This window comes from Siphateles boraxobius, unplaced genomic scaffold, assembly GCF_051911475.1.
Source record: "Siphateles boraxobius isolate OS27281-9 unplaced genomic scaffold, OSU_SipBor_1 29, whole genome shotgun sequence".
NCBI classification, from domain to species: Eukaryota; Metazoa; Chordata; class Actinopteri; order Cypriniformes; family Leuciscidae; genus Siphateles; species Siphateles boraxobius.
Window position 1 is genome coordinate 3,972,892 of NW_027508908.1, and position 24,419 is coordinate 3,997,310.

At 36.2% G+C, this 24,419-nt stretch overlaps 2 protein-coding genes across 3 annotated transcripts; one reads left to right on the forward strand and one right to left on the reverse strand.

The window, feature by feature from the left end:
* pkd2 (polycystic kidney disease 2) lies at nt 1–12,239 on the forward strand. 2 transcript variants are annotated; one of them, XM_077246163.1, is made up of 14 exons: nt 1–881; nt 2,967–3,080; nt 3,776–3,909; nt 4,006–4,256; nt 4,343–4,567; nt 5,378–5,606; nt 5,713–5,883; nt 5,973–6,154; nt 6,755–6,875; nt 7,285–7,505; nt 7,594–7,711; nt 8,730–8,893; nt 8,987–9,134; nt 10,249–12,239. In XM_077246163.1, exons 1-14 carry the CDS (start codon nt 488–490, stop codon nt 10,474–10,476), a joined length of 2,700 nt encoding a protein of 899 aa, XP_077102278.1. In that variant the 5' UTR covers nt 1–487; the 3' UTR covers nt 10,477–12,239. The 2 variants fall into 2 exon arrangements, with proteins under 2 accessions (XP_077102278.1, XP_077102279.1); XM_077246164.1 differs by having other exon boundaries at nt 25–881; nt 8,733–8,893.
* On the reverse strand, nt 12,109–22,623 carry abcg2d (ATP binding cassette subfamily G member 2 (JR blood group)). Its single transcript, XM_077246177.1, has 14 exons — nt 22,564–22,623; nt 22,251–22,365; nt 21,930–22,082; nt 20,754–20,911; nt 19,553–19,704; nt 19,270–19,371; nt 18,792–19,042; nt 16,524–16,606; nt 15,090–15,179; nt 14,545–14,669; nt 14,225–14,379; nt 14,057–14,146; nt 13,881–13,966; nt 12,109–13,311 (listed from the first exon to the last, which is right to left on the reverse strand). Exons 1-14 carry the CDS (start codon nt 22,614–22,616, stop codon nt 13,164–13,166), a joined length of 1,761 nt encoding a protein of 586 aa, XP_077102292.1. The 5' UTR covers nt 22,617–22,623; the 3' UTR covers nt 12,109–13,163.
* Nucleotides 22,624–24,419: the final 1,796 nt, after the last annotated feature.

The window sequence follows — 24,419 nt, forward strand, 5'->3', positions numbered from 1 at the left end:
GGAGGAGCTGGGAAATGTTGAAGTTTCCAGAGGTTGATGTCAGTGTGTAACTAGATTCCTCTAGTTTGGGAACAACTGGGAACAAAGATGGCTGAGTGAGGACTGGAAAACTGCTTTCCCCCACTCTCACAAAAGCTGGACTGAAGCTACTCAAAATGATTTCAGAGTGAAACATGCAAGTAAACTATTCTTATTTTACAAAGCGTCGGTTCTTTCAGTCAAAAACCTTTGTTGTATGAAGTTTTCAGTCGAATTTTCTTACGTAACTTTTTTCTGTTGCATACTATGGTAATAGTGAATTTAGAGTTTTTAAAAAGCTTAAACAATAACTCTTCAATAACTTTTGCTTAAAGGAATTTAAATACGAGATTTTCTGAATACGAGTTCGTGGCGTCCAGTTGCGCTTTTCATAGCCAGCGTCGCAATCATCCAGAGTTACTGAAATGAGGACGTTTGTTTATATTCGGTTACTGTAATAAATGATACAATGAGCTCCAGTCGCGTCCGTCCTCAAGCACCGCAGACCCAGACGGCATCTCCCGCAACATCTCCGCGACATGAAGGGATCGAGATGGAAAAAATGCATCATGAAGAACTTGAAGTGGGCCTCGGAGTGCCCGATGAGACCCCCTCTCCACCCGCCTCCAGCTCCAGACAGGCGTGGAGCCGGGATAACCCAGGCTTCGAGCTGGAGGAGGGGATGATGGAAGCGGACTGGCCTCCGGCGAGCCCGAGTCGGAGGTCCGTTTCCACGGCGTCCAGCAGCGGCAGACCCGGGAGCTTCTCCGGCATCAGTGCGCGGATCAACAGAGGACTGTATCCAACTCCACCAGCACAAGAACACAGCAGCTGTGGGAAGAGGATACTCGAGAAAATGAGAGGTGAAACTTTTGCTTGAACTAACTTATATATTTATGTATGTTTCACGATAGAGAAAATAATAAAACTTAGGTCACACTTTAGTTTAGGGTGCAGTTCTCACTAACTATTCACTACGACTTTTGCCTCTGTAAACTCTAAATACCTAGAAAGGTATTAGTTAAGTTAAGGGAAGATTAAGGGATGTAGAATAAGGTCATGACAAAGCATTCATATGTGCTTTATAAACAGCAAATATCCTAGTAATATGCCAAAATAATGTATCAAGTAAAATCTAAATATGACAACGTGCCTGTAAGGACTGGGGTTTGTTAATGTGCACTATTTTTAATCCGCTAACTTTATATATATTTTCCCTTTTATATATAATCCCTTTTATAACTACCACGATCCCGTATACGGGATATCTAACTTTACTTCGCTATATTACTATTAAATCCTAATCTAATTATGACAAACTATATATCGTTGGAAAGGTCTAAGACTCCTAAATATATATTTTAGCGCTGTTTTTTTCTTACAAATTATGATGGAACCGTAATATAGGAATTTATGACAAGAGTGCGCCTCAAAAAATCGACGTCATTACAGGAGTTTCGGACGTTTGTCACAAAAAGTCGACGCACACACTTTAATAATTGAAACTTTGGTTTTTAATGCTAAAAGTTCATAATAAAACATAATCTATTATTTGTCAATAAAAAAAGATAAAATTATATTTTAAAAAGTAAAGTAAGAAGTCCTCTAAAAAGTATAATATATATTATATATATATAAATAATTTGTTTATTATTATTATATCACATATTTTAGTAGGTATCATAAATTAGGTATCATTTGAAAGCCTACGAACTCAGAATTCATCCTGTGAAAACCGTTTTGAAATTGAGTGTTGCGTTACCATAGAAACGGTATTTTTTATTAGGCCCCTCCCCTTTTGGGCATCACCTTTCATAATTTATCATCAAAACCTTTTCTAATATTGATAAAACACATATTGTCAGAAAGGTCTGAGTCTCAAGGTTCCATATTTAGTGACAGAAGTGATATTTGGATAGAAATTTATGAATTTGTTACAGCAGATTGCATACAATTAAATTAAATGGATTGCAATGGCACCCGGTGGCTATTTTTGGTACTACGCCAAAACAAAATCTCATGGGAACTTCAATTTTTGTGATATCAACTTGAAATTTGGAACACAACTTGGTTAGATATATAGCTTTCATTTTCTAGTAATTTTATAGTAAAAAATATTTTGTAAAATATTTATTTTATATTAAAAAATATGAATAAAGTATATTTGGTTTACTGTAAATTATAACTTCCATAACTTTTTCATACTTTAATTTAGTGAAGTGCTTTCACTTCAGTAATGATCTGCTGATTGTTTTCTTTAAAACAAGACCAAACTTAGGTCTGTATTCCAAAGCATTCTTGAATTACCACTATTTAAGTTTGTATGGTGTATTTTAATGTAAATTATCAAAAGGGGGGGGTGACAGCTAAGGGGTTGGCAAGGCTGCATTGAATTGATAAAAATTGACAGTAAATACATTTATAATGTACTTTCTTTTTTCTCTTTTTTTAATTCCTAAAAATGTTGTTCCTTTCAACTTTCTATTCAGAGTATCATGCATGGTTGGCAGGTATCACAACTGTTTTCAACATTGATAATAATGAGAAATGTTTCTTGAGCATCAAATCAGTATATTAGAATGATTTCTGAAGGGTCATGTGACTGAAATCTGGAGTCATAATTCTGAAATAATAATTATATTTAATAAAAAATAATACTTGTAATAATATTTCAGTATTGTTTATGGAATAAAAGCAGAGTTGGTGAGCAGAAGAGAATGAAAAAAAAGAAAAGACAAGAAAAAACATTCAAATTCAAAGGAGTACATATATACTACATTTTCAAAAAGTACCTAATTATAAGTCAAGGGTAAAAATCATTAAAAAAAGAAAGAAATAGATACAAATAATTAAGAAAGAAAATAAGTGAGAATTCACTAATTATCTTAGTAATGTTTTTTGTGCATTGATGGAAAATTGATATTTCTTCTTTTCATTCTCTATTTCAGTGCTGTGGGACACCCGTCTTTTGGGCGAGAGCAACAGTAACAGAGAGATGTATCTGAAAACCGTCCTACGAGAAATGATCACCTACATCCTCTTTCTGGTCACACTCTGCATATGTAAGTTGAATTCTGGACAGTTTCATGCTTAAATATGTTAATACACACCTTGTTACATTAATGTTTTTAATGTTTTTACATTGCCTTTTCTTACATGCTAGAGTAACAGACCTTGGAAATATTTCTCAGATGAAGAGTCAGTTAAATCAACCATAAAACTTAATGATACTTAAAAAGTATAAAGATTTATTTATTTTGAACGGAAAAAAAATGAATTACCATTCAGCATAGATAATCAGTTGTCATAATCGAAAAATATTTCTAAAATTTTCTGTTTCCCTGGTCTGCTCCAGCCCTGGCAATCTTTCTTTCTGGAACAACAGGCACTTTAATTCCTCAAAATGACCACAGCAACAATCCCTTTTTGACTATTTATAGTCAGCTCAAATGCATTTACATTTTACATGGATCACGGTGTCCCTTTAGGGGCTCCATAGTTTTAAAGATTACGTTTAAAGGTGAAGTATGTACGATTTTTTTTGTCGATAAACATTCTCTTAACCCAGTGTATTGTTCATCGACTACTTATGAATATGCCTTTCATTGGATTATCACCCCAAAAAGCCAATCTCTTTCCAGATCCGTCAATCTCTTTCCAGATCTGTCAATCTCTTTCCAGCTCAACTTGCTGTAGCAAAAGGACAAATAAACCTTCAAATAAACACACTATCAACATGTCTTTATATTTGTTTTAGTAACCTACGGAATGGTGAGCACCAACATGTACTACTACACCAAAGTCATGTCCCAACTTTTCGTGGATACACCGCTGACAAGTGGAGAACCAACGACCTTCAAGACTCTTTCTACCATGGAAGACTTCTGGAAAGTAATTATTCTTCTGACTCTAATGCTCTTTTATTGAAATGAAAATGCAGATTAGTTCCAACTGCGTCACAGACCTTAATGAAAACATTATCTGTAGTTCACAGAAGGCCCTTTTCTTAATGGCATGTACTGGGAGGTCTGGTACAACAACAAGAGCCTCCCGGAAAACCAGAGTCTGATCTACTACGAGAACCTCCTGTTGGGCGTCCCACGTCTCCGGCAACTCAAAGTGCGCAATGAGTCCTGTTCTGTCCACGAAGACCTGCGGGATGAGGTTTACGACTGCTACAATGTCTATTCTCCTGCCAGTGAGGACAAGGCACCATTCGGACCGAAGAATGGCACAGCGTATGTAAAAATACATGGATAGCTTATTTTGAATATTTTTTCGATCTTTGGTCTTGAACAGGTTTCTCATGCTGTTAATCTGTCAGGTGGAGGTACTCAGAGGAGAGCAGGCTGGGTGAGAGCAGCTACTGGGGTCAGGTGTCGACTTACGACGGTGGAGGTTACTACCAGGACCTTTCACGCACTCGAGAGAGGTCGTCCAATCAGCTGCAAGAGTTAAAAAACAACCTCTGGTTGGACCGTGGCACTAGAGCAGTGTTCCTGGACTTCTCTGTCTACAATGGCAACGTTAACCTTTTTTGTATTGTCAGGTAATGGACTGAAGCTGTGTTGGGATTTAATGCCCTTTTCAGTCTTACTCCAATTTTTGCAATTTTTGCAAGTTTTTTGTATCTTGTACTTTTTTAAAAGAAATTTAAGAAATTTTGTCTATAGAAATTTTCATCTATTGACTAATTTGCATACCGACTTGTGATTCTTGCATGCATTTACTTAACTTAAATATATACAATTTAAATGACTATTTATTTCAATAAAAAAACTCAGTTTAAATAGTAATTTTATGCAATAAAATATTGCATATATATTAATAAAATATGGGAAATATATTAGCTTAATATAGCATAGCTTTAGCTCTACGTTTAACATGTAGACTCCATTTAAACTATTTAAAAAGGAAAGAAATTTAGGATACAACTCATCCATTGACTTTTTAAAGATTAAAAGTTTAGCATTCGCAATGGTGGAATTTGCATACTAAACTGTGATTGGTCTTCTGTCCTGCATTTTTTTAAACATATATAATTTAAATGACTTGAAGAATTCGTTCATAAGACTTATTCATTGGTTCCCTCGTTTTTGGTCAATTGTGGCCTCAAACTACTTTGTTCACTCATTTTGATTCAGTTAAATCCTGGCCATGATTTAACCAAATAGAGGGAATTAATAAATCGTGGTAATGAACACGGTAGGAACAAATTATTAATTAGTTTTTTCGCATGCTAGCCTATGTGATGAATAATAAAATACAGGATGACTTTAGCATCCTCGCTCTACTTTTCTTGACTCAATATACATACAACCTTGCCTAAAAAGATCTGTCACCTGCTGCTTTACTGTAGGTTGCTAGTAGAGTTTCCAGCCACAGGGGGCGCCGTGACCTCCTGGCAGTTCCAGACGGTGCGTCTTATCCGCTACGTGTCCAGCTGGGATTACTTTGTGGGCATGTGTGAAGTGGCCTTCTGCCTCTTTGTGCTGTATTACCTGGTGGAAGAAGTTCTAGAGATCCGCCTGCATCGTTTGCGCTACTTCAAGAGCCTGTGGAACTGTTTGGATGTTCTCATTGTTACAGTAGGCCACATATTTTAGACACTGCATATGTATAGCTTACTCTAGCCAGTGTATTTTGTGCTTTTGAGCATGACACTTTGGTTCATCTTCTTCATTACCATCACAGCTCAGTGTTCCAGCCATCATTATGAACATCTGTAGAACATCAGCGGTCAGTCACAGACTTCACTTCCTGCTGGAGAACCACAGCACATACCCCAACTTTGAGCCGCTCGCTCGACTTCAGGTTCACTTCAACAACCTGGCTGCCATCATTGTCTTCCTCTCATGGGTGAAGGTGAGGTGTCATCTCAACATTTGTCATACCAAAATGATTTTTTAGTGTTGCTGTTTCCTCAAAATACAACCATCTTGATTCTCCCACAGCTTTTTAAGTTCATTAATTTCAACAAGACCATGAATCAGCTGTCCACCACCATGTCACGCTGCGCCAAGGACCTGATGGGCTTCGCTATCATGTTTTTCATCGTGTTCCTGGCCTACGCGCAGCTGGCATATTTAGTTTTTGGAACTCAAGTCAATGACTTCAGCACCTTTCAGGCCTGCATGTGAGTTTTGGATACATCTAAATAATCAAGTATATACTCCGAATATATTATTATATAAACAATAATATGCAATAATTCACAAAAACATGTCAGCTCTTTAGATAAATTTCATACACGTTTAGCTAAAGTTGGCATGAAATGAAAATTCAATCTATTTTATAAATGCAATGTATAGATCTTATTGTGAACAATTCATCCATGTATGTTTTTGACCTCATCATTTTGAATCAAAATATCACCTTCCGGACTTCTCCAATCATTTAGTCTGCTTAAACCACCTGATCTGTATGCTCATTCTCATCTGCCTACATTTTTGAGTGCCACGCCCACATCTTCTTCACATCCAATCAACAAGTGATGCATAGAACCAAATTCCCGGCCCACATTTTTTCTTTTTCAATAATACATTACAAACAGATGCATATCCCAATACAAAAGAAAAGATATTTTGCTATTTCTATTTCAAGACTTTAAATATGCAAATATATATATTACTTTAATGCATTTATTTTATTTAGTTAGTTTTATTACACTTTATTTTTTAATAGATTGTGAGACATTATGAATATTGTTAATGTTGGTGGTTTCTGTTGCTCACAGTTTCACGCAGTTCCGGATCATTCTGGGTGATTTTGACTTCTCGGAAATCGAGGAGGCTGACAGCGTGTTGGGACCCATTTACTTCACCACCTTCGTGTTCTTCATCTTCATGATTTTGCTGGTAAACACAGCAAGAGGAACTTGACATAAATGACATGAAATATACCTTAAATTAAAATAGGATTCAAATTATTTAAACAAGTCTCGTCTTGATGTCCTTTGGCGGTCCAATTCCCCTCTCTCCTCTCCCATGATTGAAGGTTTAAAGGGATAGTTCACCCAAAAATGGAAATTTTGCCATCACTTTTGTCAACACAAAACAAGATATTTTAAAGAATGTTGTTAATCAAACAGTTGATGGTACCCATTAACTTCTATAGTAAGAAAAAAATACAGTGTGGTTACCAACATTTTTCAAAATATCTTCTTTTGCGCTCTAGTGTTTGAGCTAAAAGAAATAGCTTAAAAATCAAATAAATCAAATATAAAAAATAATGCTTTTGTTTGACTGGGCATTTTGCTGTGTTCAGAATATGTTCTTGGCCATCATCAATGACACGTACTCGGAGGTGAAAGCTGACATGGCCCAGCAGAGGTCAGAGATGGAGATCACAGACCTTATCAAGAAGGGCTATAACAGGGCAATGGTAAAACTCAAGCTGAAGAAGACTTCCATCAATGACATCCCGGACAGCTTACACCAGGCTACTGGCAAACTCAGCTTCGATGAGCTCCGGCAAGACCTCAGAGGGTGAGAAACATTTATCTACACTAAATTATACAGATGCAAGATGGACGCAACGATCAATGCGAATTGTTTTATGTGTGTTTGTACACAGAAAGGGCCATTCAGATGCTGAGATTGAAGCCATTTTTGCCAAGTATGACCTTGACGGAGATCAGGAACTGACCGAACACGAGCACCAGCAGATGAGAGATGACCTGGAGAAAGAGCGAGTGAGTGAAAAACTAATGCTGAAGGATGTTGCACAATTAGTTTTGTTTTTTAACATGTCACTTAATTTAAGGGTGTGTTCACACTTGTCATGTTTGGTTCAATTAAAACGAACCATGGCGCGATTGCTCTGTTAGTGCGGTTCATTTGAATAAGTGTGAACGCTGCCATCTGAACCCTGGTGCATCAAACAAGCGGAGCGAGACGCTGAAAAGATGAGTCTCGGCCCGCTTCCAAACCAACTCTGGTGCAGTTTAACTGAAATACGAACGCAACACGGACCAAAGATATGTAAACAAACCAAAACCGGGACATGATGTCACAAGATGTGACTCTAAAAAAGGACAGAATGCTCAAGCACACCTGTTTTTTTTCTCATCATAGTCGCGATGTTGGCCATCACAGTTCAGTACAGGTATCAGAACCGCGTCTCGTTTGTGTGTGTGTGTGTGACGGAGGGATTCCTGCCGCTGTTTTAACTCCTTTACACATTTTATAAGCTCTTCACGAGTTCTCAGCTGCTCAAAATAGCTACGCACATGCAACAGGTGCGTTTATCCAAGAACACAGTATTGTTTTGGATGTTCGGTAAGTTCTCTCACAAAATATACATAATAAAAGCTGACAAAAATAAACTAAAATCAGGTTGAGAATGCATCCCAATGCTTTTAGGTTCGGTGTTAAAATGCCAACGTTAAAAGCTTTTAAAGTCTCATCTTTTTACATCATGTCCCGTTTTTGGTTGGTTTACATGTATTTGGTCCGTGTTGCATTCATATTTAAGTTAAACCGCACCAGAGTTGGTTTGTAAGCGGATCGAGACTCATCTTTTCAGCGTTTTCGGTCCGCTTGTTTGATGCACCAGGGTTCAGGTGGCAGCGTTCACACTTCAATGATTCAAATGAACCGCACTAACAGAGCAATCACATCTGAGTTTGTTTTAATCCAACAAACATGCCAAGTGTGAACACACTAAACGACACTGGAGCAGATGTTTAGTATCTGTTGAACACTCGCCAGGAGGACTTGGATCTGGAGCACAGTTCGCTGCCCAGGCCAGTGAGTGGGCGGAGCTTCTCTCGTAGCCACGACGACTCCGAGGAGGACGATGATGAGGACAGTGGACACAGCTCTCGTCGCCGTGGCAGCAGCTCAGGAGGCGTGTCATACGAGGAGTTCCAAGTGTAAACATCACCTGTCACTGGTATTACGCTTTCACAATATCCAATGTTTGACCTCTAATTGAAAAGTGTTTTGTGCTTGATGTGGCCCATCAGGCTTGTGCGTCGAGTGGACCGCATGGAGCATTCGATCGGCAGCATCGTGTCAAAGATTGACGCCGTTATCGTGAAGTTGGAGGCTATGGAGAGAGCAAAGATGAAGAGGAGAGATGTGCTTGGACGGATCCTGGATGGAGTCATGGAGGTGATGATAAAAACTATTTAAAACCTGTCAAAAATGTTTGCACATTAAAAATGCAGTCTGTAAGAAGGATAGCTAGAGGTGGAAATAACAAATTCCAAATATCGGAGATCGTTGTTTCCCCCGCCCCCTCCTCCTCAGACTCGATGCTCACGCGGGTTGCCAGATTGAGGATGCACGTTACATAGATGCACCTTTAACATTGCGACAGCATTATGATGAAATCTACCAATGGTTTTGCTGTGTCTGAAAACCTAGTGAAAACCACACACAAGTATAAAACATATGTATTAAAATAAAGAGCATTTTTAATATTTATTATAATAAATAAATAAAAATTATTTTAAAAAAAAATTATATATATATATATATATACACACTACCGGTCAAAAGTTTGGAATAATTATGATTTTGTAATGTTTTTGAAAGAAGTAAAACAGTGAGAAAAGTGTGAAATATTATTATTATTCAGTGTCACATGATCCTTTAGAAATCATTCTAATATGTTGATTTTCTGCTCAATTATTAATGTTGCTCAGTTATTAATAATGTTTCTTATAATTACTGTAAAAAACAGCTTATTTTTTGTGGAAATCGTGATAAATTTTTTCGAGATTATTTTATGAATTGAAAGTAAAATTAACAGCATGTTTTTACTGTCCATTTTGATCCATTTAATATGTCCCTGCTAATTAAAATTATGAATTAAAATATAAAAAAAATAAGACAGAGAAAGACTGGAATTCAGAAAAATAAATATAAATACTAATACATTATATAAAATATATATGTGTGATGTTGGGCAGCACTTTTCACTTTTAGACGAATAATTTGTTGCTGAAAACTTGTTAGGACATGGAGACAACTTTTTTTATTTGGAGCGTGCTTATGACTCCCAAAAATGCCTATCGGCTGGTCCACACAGAACAAGTTTGTTCAACAGTTTTTTGGAAAACGCTCTAAACTTGCTTTTTCTTTCCCATTCCACTGCCCGCATCTTGCTTTTTTCAAAGTAAAAACGCGTTTTGTGTGAATGGCCCCTTTGTCATTTTTTTGTCAACTGGATCGGTGGAAATAATTTTAGTGTACATTCAGACACATTACCTTGTGCTCTCAGGACGAAAGAATGGGGCGAGATCCAGAGTTGCACCGAGAGCAAATGGACCGGCTGGTGAGAGACGAACTGGAGCGCTGGGAGTCTGATGACACGATGTCACAGGTGAGCCACCATCAGGCCACTCCCATCATCCCATCCGCTCAGCTCCGCCCACGCAGTTCCCGCTCACCCTCCTCGCTGTCCAATGAGGGCCCGGATGGTGCGGCCAGTGCTGCCCCCCACATTTGAAGGGGTTTGGTTGTAAAAAACATTCCTACAGATCATGAATTTCATTGTTTCACAATTTGGTGCAGTGCACTGGGCAAAATCTACTTAAAAAAGTATTAAAGCCACAGCTGTTAAATAGTCCTGCACACAGCTATTTATTTGTGTTTCTTTATATTAAAGTTAATTGGGGCTTTACAGTGCTTTATAATGCAAAAAAATGAAGATAAATTTGAAGTTCTAAAACACAGTTTCACTATTACTTATTGAAAAGAGATTTTTGTGGATGTTCTAATAAAGCAAATTTAGATTTTAAGGTCAATCAGTGGCAGCTTAGCTTTAGTTTACTCACATTAACATGTATTAATATGTATTTTGAATTTGATGTGCATTTTACTTTCCCGTATTTTCGAACAGGCAATCCTAGCTATGATTATACTATCGACTGATGCAATCATTTCATCAAACTCCTCATTTATAGTAAACATTCATCCCAAAAAGTTTTCATAACAGTAGAAACCACATCCATGAAAGTAGTAAGTATCAAATGATAAAACGTTCATAATACAATAGATACACTATTCAAAATGAATATTAGTGGATCGTGTTCAAGACACGTGTGGGGAACTTGACACAGTCTCTAAGAACACCTAGAAGTCATTGTAGAAATGGCTCAGAAAAGCATGAGTATATTTTAAATCACATTTTTTGTACTGTATCCTGCTATGATTGAATGCGCTGCTTACAAATGCAGTATATACTTCATAAAGTTATTCATAAAGCTTTCACTAACCTACAGTATTTCAGTCCAGTTTCAACTGTAATGAAGAAGCCAGTTGGAAAGCTTACAATAATTAATGTAATGAAAAGACATAATGTTCAGCAAAGACCAATATCATTCTATATATAATCAGAAGAAATGTGTAAAAATAGCTATTCATAAACACAAAAATCTGTGAAAAGTAAACATTCACATTTTTCAAAAAATGAACGTGGTCACACATTGCTTTATACAGTATATATCAACTTTGGTGCAATTTCACTCAAGTTTAGTGTTTGCTTTGTATATTTTATAGTTCTCGTCTTGATTTAATGCAAGTGTGGCATGTTCTGTTAATCATTTATACATTTGTTTTGAATAATTATGAAACTTAAATCATTTTGATACTTTTTGCAATTTGAAACAAACTTCGATTTGGAGTGCATCTGAATTTATGGGAAACCCATGTGTATTTGTCTTAAGATAGGATTTACAAAGCTTTTCCTAAAGGTAAAGTATATAGTTTCTGCACAACTAGCTGTTTTCAAACACGTTGTATGAATATACAGCCAAATGTGTTATGTTGGGGTCCAGTTGGGCTGCGCAAACTATTCACCGTTTGGTGCCGCTAGAGAAGCAGAAATGACACACTTCTCCTCTAAGCCTGATAAAAATATCAAAGATCTTAAAGCTGCAGTCCGTAACTTTTGCCGCTTTAGCAGTTTATAAACAGAACTTGTGGATGAACAGATCAGAATATAACACTAATTATAGGTGTGCCGTAGTGATTCAAGATTAGACAAATACAGTTTGGAGAATGGATTCATGATGTACCGACTCTATATTATTAATTTTGAACACAAAAAAAAAAGTTACGGACTGTAGCTTTGATGACATTTTTATTATTTTTTTACATTTTTCAATTTGTGCAATAACCTCTGTAACTATGGTACTCTCAGATTTTTACATATACATTATTTACAGTTCAATACGACAGTCATTTGAAATAAAAAATCATTGAAACTCATCATGTGCTCATTATTTGTTCACGAAGCATGTGTAGCTTGATCCCAGTCATAATGCCCCCTGACTTTAAGACCTGTACAATAAAGGTATATTGTGTAGTTATCAATGAAAGAGTTTGCTAGCTTTCATCTGTGGTTTTAGCGCTTCAGTAATCTCACTGATGTCTGCTTGCGGTGGATTACAACTCATTAAGACCAATTACATGGATTATGAAGGAGCGAGCCGTACCAGGCCTGTTTAAGTTTAAGTTGATTAGCGCAAATCATTAAACTTAGAATAGGGTTACAAACGATTCTCATTAAGATCTCTTACTAATTGTACTATAATAATAATGTTTAGATTTATTACAGACCATTTTACTTCTCCAAAGGCCCGTTCACACCGACTGCAACGATATGGTTTTAAAAATCACTCTAAATATAAAAGAATAGCAGATTTCACACAACTATAATAATAATGGCACAGAGAAACGAAATTTTGGAAATGGAATCATGTTTTTTTTCCAGCTTATAAACTATAAAAACACTGACAGCCAATCAGAATCCATCCTGCTTTTGAGAGCTTTAGCATTTAAAGTGGCAGGCTACAAATCTGAAGTGCATGCTTTTAATAAACTGAACGATATCAAGCATTGGTGTGGACGCTAATATAGTTATCGTTCTTGGTGTGATATGTTTGATAAAAAAAGGAAGAAAGAAGGGGACACATTGATCAGACTGGAAAAATATTGTGCATTATAATTGTTCATAGTTAGACCAGTGATGATATTTTGGACAGTAAACAGGGCCAGTTTTGATCACATGTTGACTATCAAACCAGTCTTGAACTGAAATCAGCATTGAAAGAATCACATCTACGTACATCCTTACTCTAAAGAAGGATCAAATTATATGATAAAGCTGACATTTAACACAAATCAGAACATTTATGAGAACTTATGAATGAATCTGAGCTTGATGTAAGCGATGATGAGAAAGATCAAAGTCATGACTGTTAGTGCGACGTGGTTCTGCCATAAACCCCAGGATGAGTAATCGATTCCCTGGAACGCCAGGTGCTGTTCTCCTGTGCAGCTGTAAAATATAATGCACCGAATATGTAGTATAACATTACAAAAAAATCAGATACACATATACACTACCGTTCAATTTGTTTTAAATGTTTTTGATAAAAGTATCTTATATTTACGAAGGCTAGAATTATTTGACTTGTAAAAACAGTAATATTGTGAGCATCATTACAATTTAAAATAACTGTTTTTTATTGTAATATATATTAAAATGTTTTTTATTCCTGTGATGTAAAGCTGAATTTTATTGTGTCACATGATCTTTCAGAAATCTACTGATTTGATGCTCAAGAAACATTTCTAATTATTATCAATGTTGAAAACAGTTCTGCTGCTTACTATTTTTGTGGAAACCATGATATATTTTTCACAGGATTCAATGAATAGATTAAGTTAAAAAAACAGCATTTATTTGAAAGAGTAATTGTAACATTATAAATGTCTAATTCAGGAACCTACTTGCGTTAACTTGTGGTTTAGCATTTAACAATATCGTTTTATATAAGATAAACTGGCACAATATACACAATTCTACACCTGTAGAGAATAATTACCACATATATTTGTACATACATGATGATGTCTGTTGCAGGACCAGTCATCACAGCAGAGACATTTCCACAAAAATTCAGCCCCAAAAACTCATTTATCTCCAATGCCTGTTCAAATGATTAGACGAACCATCATAAAAATATCACCTCAACAGCAAGTCTTTCGGTTGCTCAGATGTAGAGAATGAATGTTCAAACCTCAAGCCCATAGCGAGGGATGCTGAGATACTTCAACCAGGACAGCCAGTCCATGATGCTCTTCAGGTTAACCAGCAGACCAGAGAAGATCTGGACACACATTCAGTTAAAGAAGAAAGAACAAGCCTTCTCAGCAGTTAAAACTCTTGTTCTGCAATATGTACTTACCATCATGAAGATGAAGCTGATGGTCATGAAGATGTTGGCCACCGCCACCACTGATTGGTCGGCTGAGATGGCCATGGCCATGGCCGCCGCCGTACAAGCCACCAGAATCACTGTCAGCATGAAGATGAAGAACGCTGACGCTGTGGGTTTTAGCCCTGCGAAACAAAGACATTTTCAACATGTTAAAACAATTTGATGCTAGGTGACTTTCACTAATTCGTAGGCTAAATGTAGATACTTGGGTTATACGTTTACAGAAAACATAAGGATTATGCAAATGTGTGCTGCCTTTTTAGGGTTTAATCGCGCGCAATGTTTACCGATCATGAAGTAAATAACACAGGTGAAGAGTATGGTAGGGATCGTGCGCTGAGTGATGATGTCAGACAGGATCTTAGACAGGAAGTAGACGGACACTCTGTAGTATCCACTTGTGTATTCATGACTGCAAAAAGAGAAAAATAACATGCTACTTTACCAAGCAGAGGAATGGAGCACAGAGGTTAAGTACAGAAATAATGTTCATTATAAAAAATACAATTAGAAATATAGAAACATCAAATTATGTATGAAATCTTAAAAATATATACTTAATTATCATTTTTAATGATACTTTTTTAAATATACATTTTTCATTTTTTAAATTATATTTAATTATCATAAAATAAATAAATTACAATAATAATAATATAAAATAATAATATATAGAAACATGAAAATAATGTATGAAATCTCAAAAAATAACTGGAAATGTAAATGTTTAATTATATATTTAACATTTTTTACTTATATTATTTTAATTATCATAAAATAAATACATTATAATATGAAATAGTTCAAAATAATAATTGACAAAAGGGCATACATAAACAGTTTGCGCTCCGCGATGAAGAGCTCGGCTGCGGAGAGTGTGCTGAAACACTGATTCGTTGTGATGAAGAACAAAACGCCAAACCTGAAAAGAAAAGAGTGACATTTGCATGGAACTACAAAAAACCTGCCATTTTAATAAGGCTAGACTTTTTATAGCCACTTTAAATTAGTAGATTTATTCAAAGCTTTTAATGATTTATTTTCTCAAAAATGATCACTTCACATTTACTTATGAATTTATGTGCGTGCATTCTTATTAATTTTATGTCAAATAATCAAGTTAGATTTACTTAAAAGACTAAGTTAGATTTACTCTAGTGCTGTCAAATCGATCAAATCAATATGAATAATCACATCTAACATAAAAAGTTTGTATATATAATTTATATACACACATGCATTTAACAACTTTTATGTTAGATGCAAATAACCGTTTTGACAGCACTCATAACTGCTGATTAATATACTAAAAATAGTGTAATTTTAGTTTAACAGATGTTAAATGTACTTTTGAAAACACTGCAAAACCTTTCAAATAAAAAAATAAGCAAATTCCACTATTTGTTGTGCGCAAGTATTTGTTCTTTACAGAGTATTTTCATTTTGCTGAATTTTATCGATCATTTGACTACATTCTAAAGCATAATATCACACGTTTTACTCTAAGCTCATGATTTGTCTACTTTTGCCCACCCTGAACAAGAATGAAAGCTTTATATACATGCACAATGCTTTCTAGAAAGGCATTGAAATAAAGGTACTTAATGCCACTTGAATGCGCTGCTTACAAATAAATGCAGGATAAACTTTGTTATTCATAAAGCTTTCATTAACCTACAGTATTTAAGTATTTAAGTCCAAGCAAAGACCGATATCATTCTATATATAATCAGAAGAAATGTGTAAAATAGCTATTCATAAACACAAAGATGTGTGAAAAGTAAACATTCACATTTTTCAAAAAAATTTAGGTGGTCACACATTGCTTTACTATAATGCTTTCTAGAAAGGCATTGAAATAAATGTACTTAAAGGTGCTCTAAGCGATGTCACGCGTTTTTTAGGCCAAAACATTTTTTGTCACATACAGCAAACATCTCCTCACTATCCGCTAGCTGCCTGTCCCCTGAACACACTGTAAAAAAACGGGGTCTCTGCGGACACCCCAGGCTCCACAAACGGCAACAAAAACTAATCCAATCAACCGACTGGGCTTACCCGCACCGCGAAACATTACAAACTGTTCCAGCCAATAACCGACAAGAAGGGTTTGGGGGGTTCGTGTGCGGATGAGGAGGAGGGAGGGTCTAGCTAGCCTCCGTTTTGTTTGTTGTAACGTCAATACTTTAAACGTCAACAAGAAGTCATGTCACCCGACATCGCCTAGTGCACCTTTAATGGCACACGGGAGAGAAGTTAAACTCACCTGTTTTGTATGCCACTCTGGTCATCTTTGACTCCGTAGAAGATGGCACCAACAATAGCAGCCATGAGGGTCGTGACAGCCAACTGCGGAAAATAACCTTCATAATTCAAACAGTGCACTCTAAAACTGGCATAAATGATTTCAGTATTGATGACACATGAACATGCCTTCATTAAAGGGACTGTGTAGTTTTATTAGGTATTTTATTATCTAAAATCAATATTTTTATTCATAAATATGTCCTCAATGGTGTACAAATACCTCTGCCAATTATCTGACTTATTCTCGTAAACGAAGAATTTATTATCTTTATATACATGTGACGGGTAGGTCCACGGAGGCTTCCATGTCGTTCCGCCATCTTGAAAAACTATAATAGCAGAGAGGGACAAAAAGTACTAGGCCAACGCGTTTCCACAACGTGTTTTCGTTCAGAGCCAGCGTCACGTAACTGACAGCAGCAGAAACGGAGGAGCAGAGCAGAGCAGTGAGAGGCGCTTGTCACTGCCCCGGCAAGTTTAAAAGGCTTCATTGCACTGTTATTATACTGTAACATTCGTTTGTTCGTTGTGTCAAGTTGCAGATTGTTTGAATTAACAAACCTGTTCACCCGAAGGAAAACTCGACGAAGTGCTATTAGAAGACATCCTGTCATAGCTTTTTGGTACATAACAGCAACCGTAGATGCAACACGCATTTGAAAAAGCAAAATACAATTTCACCGCTAGATGGGAGAAATTCCTACACAATGTCCCTTTAAGATATTAGGTAACACTTTACAATAAGGTTCATTAGTTAACATTAGTTAATGTATTAACTAACAATGAACAATACATTTGTTAGTTACATTTGTTCATCTTAGTTCACAGTGCATTAACTAATGTTAACAAATACAACCTTTGATTTTGATAATATATTAGTAAATGTTGAAATTAATATTAACTAAGATTAATGCTGTAGAAATATAGTTCATTCTTAGTTCATGTTAACTACTAAGTTAGTTAACTAATGAACCTTATTGTAAAGTGTTACCAGATATTATTTTGAATGTAATTGGAGAAATCTGTAAACAAAAGTAGTATAGGAAATAACTAGGGGAAAATCAAATTCCGCTTGATGGCTTTTGACTTGAACCACCCAAAACATCCTCCACACCATTTAGCAACAATGCATCAACCACCCAGAATATAGCAAGCGCAAGGCAACATGCTAATTAGCACCACTCAAAACATCTTAGCATAATTTACTGGATAAAGGTAATGGGCAGAAAGAGTGAGTTTGACAATAATCTCTTGACAGCTCATGAGTGTGAAGGTCGTTCCCAGGGTAAAAGGCTAAGCAAATACAGCATAGCCTTCAGCCCTTATGTTAACTCCAGTCAGGTGATGCTCTGGTAGACACTATTCTGTTATGCTTGTGAAAAATTATCCACACTGCATGGCCAGAAATTATATCACTTCAGATCTGCGAGGAGGCCGAGACCAGGGTCACAACAGTCACCAAATCCGCTTAGCTCTGCCCTCGAGGAATAAGCCGAAAGCCTCTGGGAGCAATCAGCTGTTAATAATGAGTAAATCGAGGGCTCCTCTGATGGCATTTGGTGGGTAATGAGCATCTAAAGTCTCCACAAATTCTCTTTTGAGGAAAATCTGGATCTAAACTGTTGGGGCAACACATTTTTGTTTAGTGTAATCTATTAAACTGAGCTGAATGCTCAGATCTTATGAAAACATGCGCAGGTTACATAGAAGAAATGAGATTATGTTTTGCATAAAAAATAAAGCCTATTTTAGAACCCTTAAGAAGATTTCGCATCATGATTTTTTATAATTAAATTCTCATGACTCCAGAGAGGAAAATTTTCAATTGTAATACTTATATATATACATATACACACACATTTTTTTATTAAATTTTTTTGTTTTATTATTCCTTATCTTATTCTTTGGTTTGGGGGTGATACATTTAATACGTTTATAAATAAAAAATGTAATTTAATTTTGGTTGGATTTATGTAAATAATATATATATATATATATATATATATATATATATATATATATATATATACACTAATTAATACATATTTTAATATTTTAATAAAGTTATTTTACCAAATTATTTATTTACATTTTTATTTTGTATTTGTAGAATTTCTTATTTTATTTTTTGAGTTTTGGGGCGATACATTTAATATAATGATTATAAATATAACATTTAAAAGCAATAGATTAACAGATCTAAAAATCCATAAGACCCCAGTGGTACCTGCGCTACTGAAGTCTGTGGGTTCAGCATTAGATTCCAGAAGGTTCTCCATAACACCCAGTGGAGCTGCTGGAAGAAAGAGCTGTTGTAGGTGATGGTGTGACAATTGGCTCTGATATTGCTGTCTTTGGCCCGGATGATGCGTTCCAGCTCGGCTTTGATGACCCGTGCGTAACCGCAGTTTCTGTACTTGTCCACCAGCTGATCCTCAATACACTGCTGGCTGACGGCAGCCACTTCAAACTCAAAATCTGTCAATGATATTACACATGGTGTATAATGCAAGTTCATGTAAGTGATCACAAAGCACCACTAATACAAAACATCCCTATTTATAGCCAAGTTGTGTGTAAATGGCTATTAACTTGAAAGAAAAGCAAGGAAAACCTTGTATTGGCATTTTTTGCATGTTTTATATTATATATCACTCAACAAGCAAATCTGACTCCATTTAAATAGAGGTATAACCGAGGTTTACCTCCATTATTATGAATCTTTGTCACGTTGACAGCTGCGGAGCTCCCATTAATGACGTCCAAGAAGAAATCAGCTGGGTTATTATGAGCTTCACATGCATATCCTAAGATATCAGTGAAAAAACAAAACATTGTTAAGTTTCATTCAAGTAGAGATGTTAGTATTGTGCTCCTTTTATTCACAGCTTAGAAGAAAGTGTCACCTCACAGTTCAGCTCTTTCAACCCTAGTTTTTTAAGTATATTAACAGCTTTTTAGGTTTTCATATCGGTAAATAATGCGTACCAATGTTGGCGAAGTAGTCTAGACCGTCTTGAGCGGGTCCGTGATAGACTTGTTTGCCGTTGGCCAGCAGGGTGAGGCTGTCGAAAAGCCGGTAGATGGTGTACCTCGGCTGATGAATGGACAGGATGATGGTGCGTCCCTGACCGGCCATTCTGAAAACAAACAAACAGACACAGTGTTGAGACAGTAAAACAACACTAAGATCATATCTACACTACTGCTCAAAAGTTTGAGGTCAGTAAGATTTTTTTTTATCAAGAAATTGATACTTTTATTCAGCAAAGACACATTAAATTAATCAAAAGTGACAGTAAAGACATTCATAATTTTAAAAAAAGATTTCTATTTTCAAATGCATGTTCTTTTGAACTTCAAATGCATCAAAGAATCACTGAATAAAATGTTTCACGGTTTCCACAAAAAATATTGAATAACATTTCGAAAGAAATATATTCAAATAGAAAAAGGTTTGAATATTTATAGAAAAATATTTCACAATATTACTGTTTCAGAGCTACCAACTTTTGAGTTTTGCTTGGAATGAGATTTGTTGACGGAGGGAGCGGTTTGGGGCGTGGGTTTGAGAGGAGTGAGATTTGTTGACGGGGGGGGGGGGGGGGGGGGTAAACTGTAGGCTACTGTATCATGTGCCGTTTGAACTGATGCGCTACAGCGGAGGTGAAGATGCTATGGAAGAGGCCAATAAATAGACAGCAGACGGACGTCACTAACGTACGACGACAAATGTTTCCAGCGAATCAACAATCAGAGAAAGGCATTAGACATAGCAGTGGTCCAATCAGTAGTTAAGAGCCTGAACTTGTTTATAGTAATTCGGAAATTAGTGCACATGAGTGAAGAATGTACTAATTTAGCGTGAGATTGCTTTGTATAGCGTGAGACCGTTAGATTGAGGCTGAATGCGTGAGTGTCACACCAGATGCGTGAGAGTTGGCAACCCTGCTGTTTCTGTATTTTTGATCAAATAAATACAGCTTTAGCGAGCATAAGAGACTCTTTCAAAAACATAACAAAATCTTACTGACCCCAAACTTTTGAATGGTAGTGATTGTGATAACTTGCATATCTTAAAAATGGGCACTGAAAGCACAGAAGCTCAGCCAAAGGATTCTTATCACTGAATACTCTTTATTTTACATCCCCAGAGATGACAGTGAATGGATGTTTTGAATATACATGCCTCTTCAGCAGCAGAAGCACAGAATGAGCTGTACTAGCATCCAACCCGGTGGTGGGCTCGTCCAGAAACAGCACAGAGGGGTCTATGATCAGCTCCATCCCAATGCTGGTCCTCTTCCTCTCCCCACCTGAGATCCCTCGGATAAGCTGCGTACCCACCTATACAGGCATACGTGCACACTTATGGTCTCTAGATCTCATGTAGAGACTACATGGAATATTAGTTAGACTGCAGAGGTCAATAAAAGTTGCTCTTTCAGTTGAATTTGGGGAAACCGCTTGAAACATTTGTTGTGTTGAGCTATTTCAATAACTTTTGTTTGATTTGGTCAATGCAAACAGCTGAAAGTCTTTAAATTTTGCCAATAAACCTGATTTGCAATGGGGGTCGAATAATTTCAATTACAACTGTATATCAATTTAAAACAAAAATATTTATGTTGGATAAACATGACTTTTGTCACACTTGAACCACGAATACACAAAAAAATGATGAATTCGAGGAGTTTTGTGTTTGAAATTTAAAAAAGTAACAAATCCTTCCCTCGCGGGTCAATTTGACCCCCATAGGAATTAATGGAATGGGAAGAACGCTTCAGTACACATTTAAAAACCTAAAAATGCTCAAAATACGAACTAAAAAGGCTAAACCTTTCCCAAAAAAATTATTTTACAATGTCTTCATGTGTATCTGAATGCATACTGAATTGAATTGACTTTAGGAACCAGCGGAACAGCTCATTTGCTCCATATAGAACTATAAGGCCATCTAGAGTCATGAAATATCATGTTTTATTATTTATTTCCCACAAGAGGTCGGCAAAGACAGCCAATGTAAGATATTTTGAGCTGAATGAAAAGGTTTATGCATGAAATAGTGAGTTATTTTGAATTTAAGTTGAAAGAATGTGAGCAATGTGCTTAAATTACTATTTATTTATTATGTATTGATCAAATCTAGAAATTTAGAGGTAAATAAAATTTGAAATTAAAAAAAAATTTATGAAATAATATTATCAAAATTAAATTAAATAAGCTTTCTGGACAAAAAACAAAAATAAAGTATAATTTTAGGGCTTCGGGTAATTTTGACCCGCGAGGGAAGGATTTGTTAAAGCACGCGAGTAAGCAAGTAAACTTGACATACCTAATTTAGCCTGGACAAATGCTATTTCACCTTTGCATCTGCGACTTTGTTGAGGCCCAGCTCTGAGATGAGGTGGTTAACTCTCGCCTCCTTCTCCCTCGGACTGACTCGGGAAGACAAACGCAGTGCAGCCGAGAAACGGAGGTTCTCTCTCACCGTTAGAGTGCCCATCACAATGTCATCCTTAACATATACACACAAACATTGCGTATAATGTATTGCTAGGAAACTCAATGCTGAATCCCAATATCCCATTCCTACACCTTATCATTTAGCATTTAAGCATAAAAAGGCTTTTAAGAGACTCTTTTTAGACTCGTATATAGAGCTCATATCATGCATGCATTGTACCTGGACAACATAACCAGAAAGACATTTGAAATTAGGCGGCTGTAGGGCTCCATTGATGAGCACTTCTCCAGAAAGACCTGCAGGATCCTTCCTGGCTGCAAGTACATCCAAAAACCTGAGAGATAGAGAGAAAAACTCCCATTTGAGGATGATAACGTTGCATTAACATTCATCTGATTCCATATTCCCGGAGGAAACTGTCAGGAAAGATACTCCAAAAGCTTGTTAAGCAAAAAATAATCTCCCCTTCAATCTGGAATCCATTTGGCACTGATATCTTATTAAGATGTGAATTCGTCAAACATGTACTCACGAAGATTTGCCACTTCCCGTAGGACCCAAAATAGCATTTAAACCAGGTCTCATGATCCCACTGAAAAGGGAGATAAAAATGAGATTATGTTCATGTCACTTGCTATTGAATTCATCGGGTTGTGCTAGTCTAAAAAGAAGTAGAGTGCCATGGCTAAATGCTGCTCATCTAAGCAATCAATCGAATTGTCATTAAATTCCTGACATTTAAGAGATCTTAAATGGTTATCAAACTATAACATGGTGAAAACGAGGTCATCTAGGTGATGCCAAGACTCAGTTAAACTAGGTTTTTCATTAGGTCAAGATCACACTTGACTGCACTTAACCCTGGTGGGTTTGCAAGCCAAGAGATCAAGAGATTAGACTCACAAACCCATTCATAATATCATATAATTGACACTAACACTAGAGAGAATGTCCAAAGAAACTATGCACTTGGTTCTGGGAAATGTCAAGCTCATTTAATGCTTTAAGGAAAAGCATTCTGGTTTTCGGATATCCATTGTTCTGGTGAACACACATGTAATGCAGCACATGTAAAGTTAAAAAGGTTTTGTAAAGCCTCATGCCATTGGAGAATCTCCTGAAGTTCTTATGAAGCCAGAGAGAAAACCATTTTTGCTCCTGTGATGTCGTGAGAGAACTATTGTTAAGATCCATATGATGATCACCTTGTGAAGCAAATATACATGCATTTATTTATATGTATGCATTCATTTATATATAAGCTATGAATTAAATACAACCTGTTCTTGAATGCCTGTACATGGCAAGGAAAGATTTTATTTCTTACGGCTATAAAAAAGGCAGTCATAAAAAAGTCACAATGCATCTAATGATTTCTAACACGTCTTTCAAAAGCAGAACAATGGAAATAATACAACTACTACTAGTTATCTTTTATTCCCCAGATTTTTTTCAGATGCCCAGGCACTCCAGTTTGAAAACTCCTGCCATAGGAGAACCTTTTAAAATTCCTGTATTATCACAGATGTTTGAGTTCTTATGATATCATAGGAGAACCTTTTAAAATTCCTATATTATCATTGAAGTTGTTTGAGTTCTCACCCCGTAGAATCTTTTTAAATTCCTATGATGCATTAACCACAATAAATGCTTAACCAGAAAAAGATGTTGCCAAAACTCAATGGAGGACGATGTTTTAACAGATTAAAGAGACTAAAGGAGCCCTGATCTGAATTATTATGACCTCTCTCTCTCTCTGCATGCGATCGACTCACTTGAGGTCTACCAGAATCTCTTTCTGGACCTTTGTCCTCTTGCAGATGGGTCCGCTCTTCTGATCGACTCTATAACAGATGCTATGGAAGCTGACAGTGGCTCCATGTTGCTTTTTCACGGGCCCCATGGCAATGATCTTTGACAAAGGCATCCCATTGCTGCCCGTCTCTTCAGTGATTTGATCATGCTCAAAGACAACATTGTCAGTCATCTTCAGCCAGGTTTTCTCCCTAAAAAGACAAACACAATATGAATAAGAGAAGGAGTGTACTTAGCTGGTATCAGGACTATAAATTATACCTCAGAAATTCGTAACAGAATTTAGTGAGTTTAAGAGTTACTGTTATGCTATTTTCAGAATAATAATGCATAAATGTTCAATACGTTTTTTGTTGCATAGATTTTAAGGCACGTCTATAGAGAAACTTTCAGAAATAAAACTGTTCTTTTAGAACGTGTGACAATCAGTCCCGGTCTCTCCATATGTAGCTTTCATTTTTTATGTATTATGGTTATATCATTTATATGAATATGCGGTTTTATATAATATCTTGTCTTTTTATTAAATTAGCCATTATTTAAAAACATGCATATTTGATTAATACAACACTT